Source organism: Rana temporaria, chromosome 13 (assembly GCF_905171775.1).
Source record: "Rana temporaria chromosome 13, aRanTem1.1, whole genome shotgun sequence".
In the NCBI taxonomy this organism is placed as follows: domain Eukaryota; kingdom Metazoa; phylum Chordata; class Amphibia; order Anura; family Ranidae; genus Rana; species Rana temporaria.
The window spans coordinates 97,815,478-97,834,146 of record NC_053501.1 but is presented as its reverse complement, the minus strand read 5'-3'; the positions used below and the strand labels follow the sequence as shown (position 1 = coordinate 97,834,146).

The 18,669-nt window shown below is 39.8% G+C and overlaps 1 protein-coding gene across 2 annotated transcripts; it reads left to right on the top strand.

Moving 5' to 3' along the window:
• The first annotated feature begins 3,970 nt into the window (after positions 1-3,970).
• On the top strand, positions 3,971-18,421 carry LOC120920575 (embryonic protein UVS.2-like). Of its 2 annotated transcripts, XM_040332725.1 has the most exons (15): positions 3,971-4,120; positions 4,613-4,640; positions 4,949-5,067; positions 6,897-7,107; positions 7,856-7,921; positions 10,045-10,179; positions 10,266-10,383; positions 10,861-11,036; positions 11,117-11,198; positions 11,297-11,424; positions 12,750-12,865; positions 13,804-14,029; positions 15,159-15,277; positions 16,628-16,838; positions 17,989-18,421. In XM_040332725.1, exons 1-15 carry the CDS (start codon positions 4,040-4,042, stop codon positions 17,994-17,996), a joined length of 1,824 nt encoding a protein of 607 aa, XP_040188659.1. In that variant the 5' UTR covers positions 3,971-4,039; the 3' UTR covers positions 17,997-18,421. The 2 variants fall into 2 exon arrangements, with proteins under 2 accessions (XP_040188659.1, XP_040188660.1); XM_040332726.1 differs by lacking the exons at positions 4,949-5,067; positions 6,897-7,107.
• Positions 18,422-18,669: the final 248 nt, after the last annotated feature.

The following is an 18,669-nucleotide window of genomic DNA, read 5'->3' as shown; positions in this document are numbered from 1 at the left end:
CATGACGAGGTTGCCCCGGTAAGATAGAAAAGGTTGCGGACTGTGGTTAGACATCCCTGGTTTCAGCCCATGGGAACTTGTTTATCAGAGGTTGTTCCTGTGTCCAAATAGACCATAGGGTTCTGTTGTTCATTTAAATTAGGATGATTATATGCGCCCTTGTTGCACTTTGGGTGGGATGAAGTCAAGGATACACAATACCAGCATTGTATTTGATATGAGTATGTGGACACGGCATCTGTCTGTGTCAATGTTTCTGTAATTACCGCCTTTGGATATCTATGTGGATGTAAGCTTTTTTGTATTGTCTTGTTTTGGACTGTTATGTTGCCGTTTAATGCAATAAACCTTTTCCTTATTTAAATGTGGATAATAATTAAAAAAAATGTAATACATAAATGAAAAAAATATAGATAGATATAGAATTTAATTTAATATATCTACAAAACTAAAATGAAATGTCGAGGATCATTATTGATCCAATATCAGTACATCTGGAACATTTGGAACAGAAAACTCATAATCAAACAAGAAAATATGTTATCATAAACCAAAGGGTGATCATGTATTGAGTTACATTTTCCAGCCAGAACTAGCTTGGATCCACTAGTTCTGGGACTTTCTCTGCTTGGCTATATGCCCATTCTCCTTCTTGACTTGATAGTGCAATATTTATTGGTTTTAAGATTGCTTTACTGAAACATGTATTACTACAATATGAGGCTGTTTGGGTCTCCTCTCTACCTTTTGTTTTTTTTTTGCAGTTTTGAGTTTCCCAAGAAGGCAGCAGCATGGCCAGTAGACATAGATAATATTCAATGTCACAGTGGCACAGTGGCAAAGTGGTTAGCGCTTAGGCTTGACAGCACTGGGGTGAAGACCAGGTTTATGAAAATTAAAGTGGTTCTAAAGTCAGAAGTTTTTTTATCTCTATGCATTAAAATTAAAATATAAACTTTGTGCAGCAGCTCCCCTCAGACTCCCTAACACTTTCCTGAACCCCATCTCGATCCAGCGATGTTGCACAAGAGTCTTGGCTGTCCAGGACTTCCCTCCTCATTTGCTGAGTCAGCAGCGAGGCACCAATGGCTCTTGCTGCTGTAAATCAAAGTCAGTGAGCCAATGAGGAGATGGAGGAGGTGGGGCCGAACCATGGCTCTATGACTGAATGGACACACAGAGCAGGAGCGTTGGCTGGGGACCATAGAAGAGGATGATTTGGGCTCCTATGTGCAAAACCACTGCACAGAGCAGGTAAGTATAACATGTCTGACAGTCTACTGACTGGAATGGTACCAACTGGATTGGAGAAAAGCCAATATAGCACCATTATTTAAAAAAGGGTCAAAATACATCCCTGGGAATTACAGACCAGTTAGCCTAACATCAATAGTATGCAAGTTCTTGGAGGGGATGATAAGGACAATATTTTAGTAATGAAAACGGTATCATTAGCAGTAATCAGCATGCATTCATGAAGAATCATTCTTGCTAAACCAATCTATTAACCTTCTATGAGGAGGTGAGCTACCATCTAGGCCCGTAGTTGTAGTGTATCTGGATTTTGCAAAAGCATTTGACACAGTTCCCAATAAATGTTTACTGTACAAAGTAATGGACCATAGAATGAGTACATGGATTGAAAACTGGCTACAAGGGCGAGTTCCGAGCATGGTGATAAATGGGGAATACTTGGAATGGTCAGGAATGGGAAGTGCAGTCCCCCAGGGTTCTGTGCTGGGACCAATCCTTTTCATAAATGGCCTGGAGGATGGGGTAAACAGCTCAATCTCTGTATTTGCGGACGGCACTAAGCTAAGCAGGGCAATAACTTCTCCGCATCATGTGAGAACCTTGCAAGAAGATCTGAGCAGATTAATGGGGTGGGCAGCTACATGGCAAATGAGGTTTAATGTTAAAAAATTTAAAATAATGCATTTGGGTGGCAAAAATATGAATGCAAGCTACTCACTAGGGGGTGAAACTCTGGGGAAATCTAGGATGGAAACTAACAAACAGAATATTGGCATGCATTAACCTCCCTGGCGGTATGATTCTTTCAGGAAAAAAGGTGCTGAAAGCGGTACCATTATTTGCAAGGAAATTTGGCGTTTTATACTGTAGGCCTGTAATTTTAGGAATAACTCACTTAAATCTGACCAAACAAGAGTATTGTAGGGATCCCGGGTATGACATTTTTTTAAAAACAAAATTATAAATTATAATATAATAAATAATTATAAATAATTATAACAAATAATAATATAATTCAAATAAAAATTATTCAATAATGTAATCAACTCAAAATCACTGAAATTTGCTCAGTTGCAGAATTGTCGCTGTCATTACTTTTATTTTTTTATGACGAATTTCCCCAAAAATCGTTATCGCACAATTCTGCAAGTGATTATAATTTATTATCGCTGTTTTCTAGCTGATCTAAAACCATTTTTGACATAAAGGGACACTTTTGGTTGCTATGGACAATCTACAGTTTGCAGGCAGAAAGAACAGTTTTTATTATATAAAAGTACATGCAGGACACTGGGCAGACCACTAGGGACAAGGGGTGTGTGTATTTTTTACATACAGTACTGTAATCTATAAGATTACAGTATACTGTATGTAATGTGTTTGTTTACGTTTTTGAATTTGGCGCCGTTCTCCGCTCCCGTGCGTCGTAACGTCGCAGGGAACGTAGATCAGCGGCACAGGAGGATGCTGTGTGAATCGAGCGAGGTCCCGCTCGCTCACACAGCGCGGTGGCATCGCTGGATCCAGGGACAAGGTAAGAAACCACTGCCTGTGGATCCAGCGAGGTGAGCCCGAGTCTGACTCGGGGTTACCGATCGCAGCACAGAAATCGAATCCCGAGTCAGACTCGGGAATACCGCCAGGGGGGTTAAAAAGGGGATTAACTTGATTAAAGCAATAATTCTCACTTTCTACAAGACTCTGGTCGGGCCTCACCTGGAGTATGGTGTCCAGTTCTGGGGACCAGTCCTCTGGAAGGATGTACTGGAAATGCAGTGAGTACAAAGAAGGGCAACAACGCTAATAAAGGGTCTGGAGGATATTAGTTCTGAAGAAAGGTTACAAGCACTGAACTTATTCTCTCTGGAGAAGAGACGCTTGACAGGGGATATGATTTCAATTTACAAATACCGTACTGGTGACCCCGCAATAGGGATAAAACCTTTTTGCGGAAGGGAGTTTAATAAGACACGTGGGCACTCACTAAAATTAGAAGAAAAGAGGTTTAACCTTAAACTGCGTAGAGGGTTCTTTACTGTGAGAGCGGCAAGGATGTGGAATTCCCTTCCACAGGCGGTGGTTTCTGCAGGGGGCATCAATAGTTTCAAAGAACTATTAGATAAGCACCTGAATGACCGCAACATTAAGGGATATACAATGAAATACTGATATATAATCACACACATAGGATGGACTTCAACCTCACCTACTATGTAACCATGTTTATTTTTTTTAATGAAAAATTAATATCACTTTAAGTAATCAAATTTTAATTTAATACAATCAAATTTCAGATTAAAAGAGAAATGATCTCTGTTAGTATACTATGGGTTTTGGCATTTTGCAAAACATCATTGCTCATGGCACTGTAGTGATGAATTATCTCATAGAATGGGTATAACCTTGAATACAAAAATAAATGTAAAATTACATTGCCAGTCCCAATTTTTTTAAATTTTAGCTGAAAAAATCAGTTGATGATGAATGACTTTTTATGTAATTATAGACAATGTTCAGGAGACCATGACAATCAGTTACAAGCTGGGCAGCTGAACACCAAGATAATAATAAGATAATAATGACCATAGTGTCACACATGAAATAATTATATGGTTCTAATTCCCATACACGTCTATTTAGGTCATTCTTGAAATTTGGTTTCCTGTCTCATGATTGGTCAGATCTTCTCTGGTACCTGTATAAAAGGTGATAGAGAAGATGAGTGTCAAACCAAGCTTCAGAGAGAAGATATTTCACATTACAGTGAAGGAGAATTCTGAACAAGATGAATGAAAAAGTCTTCCTCCTGCTTCTGGGCTGTGTGACGGGGCTGGTGACCAGTCTACCTCTATCTGCACAAATACAGGTGAGATGATGAGCTGACATGAACAGTACAGAGGACAGGTCAAAACTATATTTAGAAAAGTATAACATCCAATAAGTTACCAATATTAGTTAGTAGTGAAGTGTAACTCTAGCCAAAATTCTTTCCCCTTAGATTTGGATAAAGTGGTGGGGGGTTAGGAATCCTCTTAGAGTTTAACCCTTTCTTATTACTGTTTGGATCCACTGTAGGGAGATTTGACTTGTGTACAGGCCATTGCCACTAGGACAGAAAGTGAGGGGAAATCCAAAATGTTATAAATGTGAACAGAACAGACAATACAGTAAAATCTTCCAATGATGACTGTTGTGGTAACATTTGTCTAAGAAAGGATTTTACCTCACTTTTGAGAGATTCCCAGTAGGGCTGAGGAGGACTCTGCCGGGTGTAGAGGAGTTGGGGCCAAGACTTGTTATCTCTTATTATTGTATTTCATTTGAAATAAGATATTGATACAAAACATTTACTTTTCAGTACAATCTACTTGGAGAGAACAAAGATGGTAAGCTTTTTAACATTCTTATTTAAGTAATAATTTTTGCTTTCTTTCTGTTCTCTTTCATCTGTTTTGTTTGTTCTGCTTTTTCTCCCAGTTCATTAGACTTGTTTTAATAACATTCCTAATCCTAAATCCTAAATCAAAATGGTTTGCACTGCTCCATTGGCCCTAATCAGCCTAGCCTAAGAGGAACCTGGAACTCCGAAAAGGGAGGATGAACTATGTATATACAGTATACACATGAACATAAAATGATGTCATGTACTATTATGCATCTCCTTACTATAATGATTACATCTATATTCTTACAGTGCAGTGTGGAGGATCCTTCTTTGACTCTCAAGGCAGCTTCACATCTCCGGGATACCCAGGGAACTACAGTCCAAACATGAATTGTAACTTCACCATCACAGCTCCTGTTGGAAATAAGGTAAAACAAGATGCCTTCAAAATTCTCCCTAATTATTGGACTTCCTCATTCTCTAAAAGTGTTGGTGGTAATTTGTGAAGCTGGCTGAGAACTGGTGGTGTGACATTTGTAAGTGGTTTATGAAGATTTACTTGACTTTGCAGCACTGGACTCATTTCTGCCATCCTGATTGGGAGTAACAGGAGCACAGGGGAGAGGAAGGGAGGGGGCTGATCAGTTTCTTGAGTCTATTGTAGACCGGTGAATGACAAAGAAATCAGCCAGTAATGTAGGAGGAGCACAGAAGATCTCCCAGCTCTGGATTTTTCCTTCCTTGTCCGGAAATTGTAGATTGGTGACCATTACACCACAGGAACAGAAAGGACTTCCTTTTTCCAACAAGATTCCTAAGCACTGCCTTTTATGTGCAGTGTCATTCCTAAAGCGACCTAAAATTCTTAAAACTAAAAATTTATTTTTTTCACATTAGCAATCATTAGATGTGGTGGCTACATCCGTTTTCTTTGGCTTTTCCTCATTTTCACCTGGTGATCTGACCAGTAACACGCCTCCTGTATTAGTGAGACGCTACTCTGGATGAATGAGAACAAGAGGTACAGCAATCAGCAGCACTGTGTTTGGGGGAGGGGAGTGTTAAATATATTAACAGATTTAAATACACAAACAAGTTAAATCCAAATTTCAGTTCACATTTTGAAATCAGTTACAGTTGTTTTTTTTCCATTTGGGATAAAGGTTTTACATGAATAAATTAAGCTGGTCATTTTAAGCATCGCTGTCAGTGTTGAATGATTTGGCTTATCCATGTAAACTGATACATTCTGCACGATAGCTTGTGCTTTTGAAAAACAACAGACTTGCTGGCTGGATCACTAAATGAACATAGAAAAAAGACTACAAAAGAAAAACAAAAGCAGCCATCGCATGTAAAAATTGGTAAACTGCAATATAATAAATGTTTGCTCTTGGGTTTAATGTCAAATATTATTTCAGGTAGACTGTAACATCAATGAATTGTAAGAAACAAAGGGCCAAATCCACAAAAGAGATACGCAGGCGGAACTGCTGTTCAGCCTGCGTATCTCTGTGCCTAACTTTGGAAACGATCCTCAAAAGTATTTTTCCAAAGTTAGGCAGAAGATCTGACATCTGTAAGACACTTACACTGTCAGATCTTAAGATGCAGTACCGCATCCGCCGCTGGGGGCATTTCGAGTCGAAATGCCGCCTAGCGTATGCAAATGAGTACTTAAGCAGATCCACAAAGCATTTAAGCTTTGTGTTTTCTGCGTAAGTTACGATTTGCACGCGTAAATTTAGGGCTGGTTTTACAATGTGTAAAGTTAGTACACCATGTAAAACCAGACCTTTTTTTCGATCGCCGCGATTTTTTTTTTAATTTGAATTTTTTTTCCCGGCGCGTAACTTTTTTTTCACCCGTCGCAACTTTATTGTCCCGTCGCAATCCACAAAGCCCGGCGTAAATTACGTTCGCGCGCTGCACGTCGGGAAAAATGACGTCACACGCATGCGCAGTACGTCCGGCGCGGGAGCGCGCCTAATTTAAATGGGAATCGCCCATTTAAACTAGGAACGCCTTACGATGGACGGAGTTAAGTTGCGCTGCCGCAATTTTCCGGGTAAGTGCTTTGAGGATCGGTACTTAACTTCGGAAAATTGCGGCAGTGTAACTTAACTCTGAAAAGTTAAGTTAGGCTGCATATCTGTGGATTTGGCCCAAAATACTTACTTTAATGCTATATAAAATTGTGTGTTTGTTGTATGAACACAACACTGTCATGTTAGTCATAATTGTATTTCTTTTTCAGATTGCTCTGACCATAAGTGACTTCCATTTAGAGTCTTCCAGTTTCTGTATGTACGACTATCTAACACTCTTCATGGATGGTACAAAAAGGGGTCCATTCTGCGGGGATCGCACCATCCCTGTGCTTTACTCCAAAGGCAACTCTATGGTTCTCGTATTCCACAGTGACCAGTCTACCCAGGCAAAGGGCTTCCAAGTCTCTTACACCTTCTGTGAGTAGCTCAGTTCTATCTGCTTATATCTAATATCAGCAATGGACGTTATAAGATAATAGAGGTCACTTTCTTGCAGTATTTTCCTTTCCATAAATTATTTATTATTCACCTTCAATGTGACTTTGAACTTGCAAATACATTTTGACTATTCTCAGAGTCACTTCACTAGCACAGTCCTGCTCCCTCATTGTTTCTCTTAGCCCTGCCCTCTTCTGGGAGTGTCCAATTACTGTCTGTGCTGGCCCAGCATCTCTGCCCCTCACCTCCCCCCCATGAACATTGATTTAGCTGCTGTTGGAGGAGTGAAGAGGAATATTATAAAGTGTCATTTGAGTGAAATCTCTGAGTCTGCTGGGGCTGATGACATCACATCAAAGCAGCAGTTTCGAGCTTTTGGCTGTTTACACAAGGGAGATTTTTTACATTTAATGACATTCCTAAAATATGTTAAATGCACATATAATCGTCTGCATGTTTTTTAGACCTTGGCAACAGGGTATTTTTTAACGTCATCTCCTATTGTTTAGGTGACAGTGTTTATGATAATCATGGTGATTAAGGCAAAGACTTAAAGAATTTCCCAACCAGAAGTTTCACAGATCAGTGATAGCTTTGTGGAGCTACCCTATATTTCCATTAATTTATCATTCAAATTATAAAATGGGTTCAATATTTACACAAAATTAAGTCACTTGAATTTTTTTTATTTCACTAGATATGCCTAATCAGTATTTTGTATACACAGCCCCAAAGAGTGAAGACACCGAAGTGCCACAAGGGATCTTCAGCAAGATTTTGAAAGCTAATAAAGGTAATTATTCTAATCCACAGGATTCTTTACTGCATTATGATGGTGCTAAACCCAGGCAATGGAACAGACAATAACCAATTATAATGCATAAAGTTATGAGTGTCAGGATCCTTTAAATCATGCACTGATGGACTAAACAATAGGGTGTGAGGATAAATATGGCGTTATTGTCTTGGGGTACAAGATCTTTGAATGAGTCTTTAAAAATCACTATTTCATTTCTAAAAAGACTGATGGGTTATTTTTATTCACTTCTACCATTGCAGTGAAACTTGTGAGATAGAGAGGTTGATGTATTAAAGGCAAATAGACTGTTCACTTTCCAAACTTTGGAAATTGCACTTTGTTTGGGAATTTAGTAGAATATCGCATCAATAACTCTAGTAAAACTGTGTATTCTTCTGTTGTAATTTCTAGTTCTAAATCTACAATTAAAGCTGAACTCCAGGTAGATAAAAAAAATATATAAATTATTGCAGCTCTGTATTCCTTACTATATCTTAATTGTACTCTTTTAACCCCTTCCCGACCGCCGCATGTACATATACGTCGGCAGAATGGCACGTACAGGCACATTGGCGTACCTGTATGTCCCTGCCTAGACGTGGGTGGGGGGTCCGATCGGGACCCCCCCCGCGACTTGCGGCGGTCGGGTCCCCTCGGGGAGCGATCCGGGACGACGGTGCGGCTATTTGCTTATAGCCGCTTCGTCGCGATCGCTCCCCGGAGCTGAGGAACGGGGAGAGCCGTATGTAAACACGGCTTCCCCGTGCTTCACTATGGCGCTGCATCGATCGAGTGATCCCTTTATAGGGGGGACTCGATCGATGACGTCATTCCTACAGCCACACCCCCCTACAGTTGTAAACACACACTAAGGCAGTGTTTCTCAATTCCTGTCCTCAGGCCCCCCCAACAGGTCAGGTTTTCAGGATTTCCCTCAGATGAAAAGGCTGTGGTGATTACTAAGGCATTGAAACTGATCAAATCACCTGTGCAAAATAATGGAAATCCTGAAAACCTGACCTGTTGGGGGGGCCTGAGGACTGGAATTGAGAAACACTGCACTAAGGGAACACTAACTCCTACAGCGCCCCCTGTGGTTAACTCCCTAACTGCAACTGTAATTTTCACAGTAAACAATGCAATTTAAATGCATTTTTTGCTGTGAAAATGACAATGGTCCCAAAAATGTGTAAAAATTGTCCGAAGTGTCCGCCATAATGTCGCAGTCACGAAAAAATCGCTGATCGCCGCCATTAGTAGTAAAAAAATGTTTTTTTATAAAAATGCAATAAAACTATCCCCTATTTTGTAAACGCTATAAATTTTGCGCAAACCAATCGATAAACACTTATTGCGATTTTTTTTACCAAAAATAGGTAGAAGAATACGTATCGGCCTAAACTGAGGAAAAAAAAATGTTATATATGTTTTTGGGGGATATTTATTATAGCAAAAAGTAAAAAATATTTAATTTTTTTCAAAATTGTCGCTCTATTTTTTTTTATAGCGCAAAAAATAAAAACCGCAGAGGTGATCAAATACCACCAAAAGAAAGCTCTATTTGTGTGGAAAAAAAGACGCCAATTAGCTAGTTAGTTTGTTTTGGTTGCCCAGTGGGAAGGGGTTCAGCTAAGCTTAGCATCTTCCCGGGCATTTCTAAGTTCTGCCCCCCATAGTAGGACGGCTCTACTCGGGGGCTCGCTTTCTGCTGTGTCCTGCATGGGAAGATTCAAGAGTCCAACTTCACTGCAGCAGAGCAAAATCAGGTCTCCTCCCCTGCCAAACAGGGCTGTGCTGGGTCACAGAACTGAGTAAAGCTGGGAATTTGGACTGCATGAAAATATCTAACATGTTTCTCCAGATGCACAGATTCCAACTGTGCCTGTTCTATTCTGTTTTATACCCCAACACTGTACTGTACTGCATCATGATTAGATGCAGCCACTGTTAGTTTTAAAACTTTCTGTTTGGATCCATCCATTTTTCAATCAAAAGATGTCAGGTGAGAGGGAAATGACAGAGCCACCCACATAGCAAAGTTCAGCCAGTTCACAGTGTATGAGCAGCTTAAATGCAATGCATTTTAGTGTATTAACTATAATTTTCTGTATTTTCAGATAGCAAAACACCCATGTATGGAGGCGATGTGCTGGTACAGAATGAGCGCAGTGCCATGAACTGTCCTTCTTGCCTTTGGCCTAAAAGTGATAGTGGTAGTGTTCTTGTTCCCTACACCATAGATTCCAGCTACAGTGAGTTCCCTCTATTTTCTCTTGCATTGAAGTATTTATTGCTATTTGTTATTTGTAGAAACCCAACCTTCTATCTCTGTTTCCAGGTGCCAGTGACCTGAACAGTATTGTGCTCGCCATGGCCGAGTTTGAAACATTGACTTGTGTGAGGTTTGTGCCTCTTACAACAGAAGATGATTACATCAACATCACTCCTGGTGATGGGTAAGGTTGTCTATTGTCTATCATAGTTCTTCACAGTAGGGAGCATCTAAAACATAAACACCTTAGACTTTACGGCACCTATTTGTGCATGATGGATTCTCTTTTGAATTTCCTCCAAAAAAAATGAAAATACATGTGACAGTCACAAGCCAACAACAAGGTGCTTCTTGGTTGTCTAATTTTTTTGTGTACCTAGCAGAAATAGCACAGGGACATAAGATATTTATCCTGGCGCTGCTAACATTCAGTATATAGTAGAAAAATGGAAGTGACCTAGAGGGAGTGGGGCTTAGTGTCAACAGACTCAATGGATTCCACTTAAAATTTCACAATGAAAATAAAACCAGCACAAACAGATATTGATTGTTTTCTTTCTGTAGTTCAGATTCAATCATTGTTTCTATTAAAACTATTGTCTTAGGCTCCCACATGGTATTAAAGCATAACTCCTTTGAACTGTATATCTACAATTTCTAGCTGTTACTCATATCTTGGAAGAACTGGTGGAAGCCAGACAGTTTCATTGGGTGGAGGCTGCATCTACAGGGGGATTATACAACATGAACTAGAACATGCCCTGGGCTTCTACCATGAGCATGTAAGAAGTGACCGTGACAATTATGTTGACATCAATTTCCAGTATATCCCTAAAGGTACTGCAGACATTTACACAAAGCAAATTCAGTCATGTTTTCAAAGAAGAGACATTACCACTGCTTTTTTGTTGTTACAGGAAAATTGGGTAATTTTGCTAAAGCGGACACCAATAACCTGGGCAGTCCATATGATTACGGTTCAGTGATGCATTATGATGCGTAAGTCATGGCTTTTGTGTTAGCTGGTGAATTACCGATAAACTATAGAATATTTTAATGGTAATATGTCGATTTTTTCTCTATTCAACATTTTCCAGCTATGCATTCACCAACACTTCAAACAAACCCACAATCGTCCCCAAGCCTGACCCCAATGTGCCTATTGGGCAGACAATTGGACTGAGCGTCTTGGATGTCACTAAAATTAACCGACTTTATCAATGCAGTAAGTTTCTGTACATTCCAATTTCATGGGTTACAAACATTAGAAATTATACTTTTTTATGATTGCATTTTAAGTGAATTTTTACAGTTTTGAAAAATTTTGACAAAAAAACCCCACAAAGGGCCAGATTCAGAGAGAGAGAGATACGACGGTGTATCTCCTGATACGCCGTCGTATCTGTGTCTTACACTGGTCGTATTTATGCGCCTGATTCATAGAATCAGTTACGCATAGATATGACTAAGATCCGACAGGTGTAACTGTGTTACACCGTCGGATCTTATCTGCAATTTAAAAATGGCGCAGGGGGCGTTCCCGCTGATTTACGATGAGAAATATGTAAATCAGCGAGATACGCCAATTCACGAAAGTACGCGGACCCGACGCAGTGTTGTTACGACGTTTCCGTAGCGGCTTTACCGGCGTATACTTACCCCTGCTTCTACGAGGCGCAGCCAATGTTAAGTATAGCCGTCGTTCCCGCATCGATTTTGAATTTTTTTGCATCGTTTGCGTAAGTCGTTCTGGAATACGGATGGACGTCGTTTACGTAAGCGTCGAAACCACTGACGTCCTAGCAACGTCAGTGGGAGCAATGCACGCCGGGAAAATTCACGGACTGCGCATGCTCATTTAAATCGGCGCAGGGACGTGCCTGATTTGAATAGTACACTCCCCCTAGCCGCGGAATTTGAATTCCGCCGGGGGATTTACGATCCGCCGCCGCAAGAATGGAGGTAAGTGGTTTGTGAATTACCCACTTGCCTCTCAAACTTGCGGCAGCGTATCTTAAATCACATAGATCACGCAGATCTGCTGATCTATGTGAATCTAGCCCAAAATGTGCACTTTTGTGTCTGGCCCCTACTATGGGTGTACACAATAAAAATGTACACATATGTGGTATCCCTATGCATCTCAAATTCAATTTGGGTTATTTATTTATTGTCATTTAAGAACGATATAGCTAGAATAAAAAAAAAATTATATTGCTTACAATTTGGCCAGTTTTCATTGAAAAAAAGTTAAATATCAGGAAATGTAGTTTTTACCATGAAATGAAGGCTCAATTTGCCCTGAACAAACAAAGTATAATACACAAGATGTGACACGGCATTGAGGCAATGAGGATCTTTTATCTTCAATGTAAAGGGGTTAAACTCAAGGTTCATTTGATTTTAAGTTCAAAATTCCAGCAGTTTTAATCTAATAGAAGTTCAATACCCCTTCCCCTGTTTCCCACCAATATATTATTAATATTATTATTATCAGTCTAATCCTCCAATAACTAAATATAATTTATATGTCTATTTCTCCCTTCTCAGGTGTCTGTGCGACTTTGCTTAATAATAAGACAGGAATTTTGACTTCTGACAACTATCCCTCTGCTTATCCTAATAATGGTGACTGCGTTTGGTTGATCAGAGTTCCATCAGGGAAGGTGAGGAGACAGAAATGTAGAGATGCAAAATGTGACCCTAAATGTCTAGCAACCTAGCTGTGAAAATGAACTGCCATCTGAAGATTGTTTTGTACACCACCTACATTTTACATTCATAAAAATAGAGACTTGACTAGTTTAGAGCCACGCAATAGGTCCAAATACTCCCTACCTGAACATCACACTTTTGTACCTTTGTACATTGAAGTGGAGCCATTGCGGTTGTTTGACTTTATGGCTGAGACAGGGGTATAGAGAAGGTCGTTTAAGATGTAAATGCCTCTAAACCTCATACTCTGCTTCAACCACCAATTGCTCCATATGTTGGAATAATACTTCCCTTCATTATGGCCCACTTCATTGCTGGAAGCAAATGTGCCAGATTTCTTTTACCCCACATCTGATGGTGAGGTCATTGTAGGAATGGGGGTTTAGCAGGAACAAAGGGGGTTTTGGATTAATTTGTGGCTCTGGTTCTTACAAGTATGTTACCAATAGTAACAGTATTGCAATATCCACAGTCCCAGGTTTCTTTGACTTAACTCAATATAGCATAAAACGAAAGACTTCTGTTAAAAAATTCTCCCCCCCCCCCCCAAATGTGTCTTGTTTAAGCTTATTGGTTTCCCTAAACAAACCACAAGCAACAAATAATCAGAGGGAGCAGAAGAGTTCTGTTAACTGGAAAATCAATGGAAAATACACACATGTTTCAAGAAATATCGTAGATAGAAATGTCTATAGCTGCAAGATCTTTTAACAGAAATTAGAATCCTACATATTCTTGTGTTTTTTTTTTCTCTGAAGGACTGTTCAAGCATTAATATAGCAATTGATTGCATCATATTGGAATTACATATTAACCCAGTTTGCAGTTACAAGTATGGGAAGTTTGGGGTTTACTGTAGATAATACATTTTCCTTGTGTCACTTTTTAGGCTTCATTGAAATTCAGTACCTTTAATATCCAATCCACTCCTAACTGTGACTCAGACTACATGAGGATCTATGACGGTCCCTCTAAGAACTCTCCTGTGTTGTTGGATAAAATATGCGGAAGTCAAACCATCCCTCCAATCATCGCTTCCACAAGCCAGATGCTGGTCCAGTTTGTCAGTGACGGGGCTGTTTCTGGGGTCGGCTTCCAAGCTTCATATAGCTCAGGTATGCTGATTTATTTTATTGGTAAAGAAAGATACTGAAGAATCATAGATACAGAGGAGATCCCTCCCAAGGAGGAACTATTGTCACAACAGTTTGATGCCATATAACCTCTGTTTGCAACCTTTGAGGTAATCCATGCAGTTTATTAGTATATACAATTACATTTTCCAGTTAGATTGTTCAATGTGTATGTTGGTCAACTTTAAGAGTGATAACAATTACCTCTATGGCTTATTTTGGATCAGATACTGTATAAATTCTTCTTTCTTGTGGTATATCACTGCTGTCTGCCCTTCTGCGAAACTAAGAAGTTGTTAAATTCCTATGGACTTCTTTGCGGTTGACAATATCATCCAAAATTCTCCAGTGTGGAGTGCAGTGACCAGACTTTCTTTTCCCCAGCACTGCATTGGTTAAATGCTTGCTTTGCTTAGGGCAGATTGGCAAAGTTCAAAAAATTACCCTGGCAGCCGGTGGTCATCTATGCTCTCCAATGTCCCAGTATGTGGGCGAGCCCTCAACAAGTTCATGTACAATGCATAACTGCTGATCCTGTGTTGTATTTGATGACATCTGAGAGTCTAAAGCCAGGAGAATGGCAACAAGAAGCAGCTTCAGGGACCAGTAGTACAGCATGGAGGAAGCCTGTGGGAGGGATAAATAAGATAAGCATTTCAACTTATGTATCACCTTCTAGACTAAAGATGCTTGTAACCCAAGCAGTGCAGTGGGGGGAACAATATGGATAGATTTTACAGCATCTGTACTTATACCATTTAGGACAAAATATTAGGTTTGTATGGTAGCCCACCCACCTCCACTACAGTTATTTATTTTCATAGGACACTCCTGTTTTCTAACTAGTGCTCTGTGAAACTCTTCTGGGTAAGGCAGAACGTGTGACTCTCTCCCATTCCTGCCCTGAAGCAGCATTTGGTGCCTGTGTAGGCCATCTCTACATCTGAGCTCTTCATTGAGGGTTGGAGAGTGGGGTCCTAGCCTAAGAGGAACTTGGAACTTCGAAAAGGGAGGATGAACTATGTATATACAGTATACACATAAACATAAAATGATGTCATATACTATTATAAATCTCCTTACTATATTGATTATATCGATATTCTTACAGTGAAGTGTGGAGGATCCTTCTTTAACTCTCAAGGCAGCTTCACATCTCCAGGATACCCAGGGAACTACAGTCCAAACATGGATTGTAACTTCACCATCACAGCTCCTGTTGGAAATAAGGTAAAACAAGATGCCTTCATAATTCTCCCTAATTATTGGACTTCCTCATTCTCTAAAATTGTCACACAAATAAAATGTAATGTTGTACAGACTCATTACAATCTGAATGTACAACCCCCTTTGAATTTACCAGTGTTCACCAGGGCCTACCTGATTAAATAGAAACGGAATGTATTGTTTAGGGCATTACAATACATGTCTGATGGCAAATCTAATGTATATTGCTCTAAGATTATCTACCACCAAGACGTTCTGGATCTTTTCCCAGTGATGACAGGAAGTGTTGGTGGTAATTTGTGAAGCTGGCTGAGAACTGGTGGTGTGACATTTGTAAGTGGTTTATAACGATTTACTTGACTTTGCAGCACTGGACTCATTTCTGCCATCCTGATTGAGAGTAACAGGAGCACAGGGGAGAGGAAGGGAGGGGGCTGATCAGTTTCTTGAGTCTATTGTAGACCGGTGAATGACAAAGAAATCAGCCAGTAATGTAGGAGGAGCACAGAAGATCTCCCAGCTCTGGATTTTTCCTTACATGTCCGGAAATTGTAGATTGGTGACCATTACACCGCAGGAATAGAAAGGACTTCCTTTTTCCAACAAGATTCCTAAGCACTGCCTTTTATGTGCAGTATCACCCCTAAAGTGACATAAAACTCTTAAAACAAACAATTCATTTTTTTCATATTAGCAATCACTAGATGTGGTGGCTGCATCCTTTTTCTTTGGCGTTTCCTCATTTTCACCTGGTGATCTGACCAGTAACACTCCTCCTGTATTAGTGAGACTCTACTCTGGATGAATGAGAACAAGAGGCACAACAATCAGCATCAACCTCAGGTTGGGGGAGGGGAGCATTAAATGTATTAGCAGATTTAAATACACAAGTTGAATCCAAATTCCAGCTCACATTTTATTATCAGTTACAGCAGTTTTTTTTTCTTTTGGGATAAAGGTTTTACATGAATAAATAAAGCTGGTCATCTTAAGCACCCCTGTCAGTGTTGAATAATTTGGCTTATCCATGTAAACTGATAAATTCTGCTGGATAGCTTGTGCTTTTGAAAAACAACAGACTTGCTGGCTGGATCACTAAATGAGCATTGAAGAAAGCCTAAAAAATAAAAACAAAAGCAGCCATCACATGTAAAAATTGGTTATCCGCAATATAAACAATGTTTTGCTCTTGGGTTTAATGTGGCTTTAATTGCAAATACTATTTCAGGTAGACTGTAACATCAATGAATTGTAAGAACCAATATATTCACTCACTTTTATGCAATAAAAATGATTTGTTTGTTGTATGAACACAACACTGTCATGTTAGTAATAATTGTATTTCTTTTTCAGATTGCTCTGACCATAAGTGACTTCCATTTAGAGTCTTCCATTATGTGTATGTACGACTATCTAACACTCTTCATGGATGGTACACAAATGGGTCCATTCTGTGGGGATCGCACCATCCCTGTGTATTACTCCAAAGGCAACTCTATGGTTCTCGTATTCCACAGTGACAAGTCTACCCAGGCAAAGGGCTTCCAAGTCTCTTACACCTTCTGTGAGTAGCTCAGTTCTATCTGCGTATATATAATATCAGCAATGGACGTTATAAGATAATAGAGGTCACTTTTTTTGTAAAACGCAGTGAGCTTAATGAAAAAACATATTGCATAAAGAAATATAACACTGCTGTGGTGTAAGAAAAGATTTAATAGCAGGATCTCCGGTTAGATACAAAGCTGAATCATCTTCAATTACAACTATGAAGTACAGAACTGATGCTAGACTTTCCTATTAGATGACCCAGCAAGCACTGAAAATTAGAAACAGCATACAGTATATTGAATGTTTATATGTAAAAAAAAGATTTCCTACAAAAAAAAACAATACAAAAGAAACTAAAATACAATTGACCAAAACCCTCTATAGTCCTCCTTTAAAGCGGAGCTCCACCTTAAAGTGGAACTCCGGCTCATCGGAACCCTCCCCCCCTCCGGTGTCAATTTGACACCTTTCAGGGGGGAGGGGGTGCAGATACCTGTCTAAAGACAGCTATTTGCACCCACTTCCGGCCACACAGTCTGCGGGTAGACTGTCAGATCCCGTGCCCCCCCCCCATTGTTTTCTGGGAAACACTCGGCTCCCAGAACAAAGCGGGAGCCAGTCAGCACGGCGCAGCGCGACTCGCGCATGCGCCGTTGGGAACCGGGCAGTGAAGCCGGATCGCTTCACTTCCTGGTTCCCTCACCAAGGATGGCGGGGGGTCAGCAGAGTGACGAGGGATCGCTCGTCCTCTGCTGCGGACGGCGCTGGACTCCAGGACAGGTAAGTGTGCTGATATTAAAAGTCAGCAGCTGCAGTATTTGAAGCTGCTGGCTTTTAATTTTTTTTTTTCAGCGGACATCCGCTTTAAGCAGACATGATATTCACATGACCTCTAGTGATATTAAAATCTGTTAATAAAATTCAGCGTATCAAAATAAAGACCAACAAGCAATCAACCAACAATGTTCAAAAAATCATTGTTTATTGTATGGGCAGATTCTTTTTGAGTATACACCATTGATACTGGATATACAAATCCATGTAAATGTATTTCTGTTATTTTTTTTGTTATAGATCAATGAGAAAGTATGAAAGAATAAGGGCTAGGTATTATTTAAATATGGTTTTAAGGTTTGCTGACATTGACCTCTCTCTGATTACAGTTCAATAAATGAGCAACTGATGTCACAAAGAGAAAATCTACCGGTTCTGGAAGGAAGGCGACATCACTACAGGACACAATGTGAATTTGATGGAACACGTATAGAAAAGTTCACACATTTGTAAACATATATATAATGATTAAATGTACATCGAATCATGCTATTGTTTGCAATTACATTTAAAAATACAAAATAATATTTCTGAATTGTTTTCCCATTTGATTGGTATTTTGATTGGCTTGGTTAGGAATAGGGGAGCTAATTTTGGCGTCCTCTGGTTTCATGGTGGTTTACATTTATCCTATAGTGATAATTCTTATTTCTTTATCTTTCCCTTTCCCTACTTATTATTTTGAGGGCGCGATTGGAATATATATGACAGTCTGATCTGATGTTTTCCTTTCCTTTTTCAAAATAAACTATATTAAAGAATTAATCCATCTCTGTTATTATTTTCGAGTGACATAGTTTCTGATTCCTCAGCGTGACTTAAAGTGAGCATTGCAGTAAAATTAAGTCAATTTATTAGTTTCAGCCCAATCCCCTGTGAAATGCACTGCCCAGGGGCGTACCTACAGGGGTTGCATGGGTAGCCATTGCGACCCGGCCCCATGGGGATACCAGGAGGTCCACACAGCCTCCCTGTATGCCTGGATAGGGGAGTGGCGGGGGCAGGGGCAT

Coding starts and splice junctions, on each gene's coding strand:
- LOC120920575 (XM_040332725.1), top strand. CDS start 4,040: ATGAATGAAAAAGTCTTCCTCCTGCTTCTGGGCTGTGTGACGGGGCTG. Junction 10,180..10,265: donor CACCATAGATTCCAGCTACA/GTGAGTTCCCTC, acceptor CTCTGTTTCCAG/GTGCCAGTGACCTGAACAGT. Junction 11,199..11,296: donor TCAGTGATGCATTATGATGC/GTAAGTCATGGC, acceptor AACATTTTCCAG/CTATGCATTCACCAACACTT.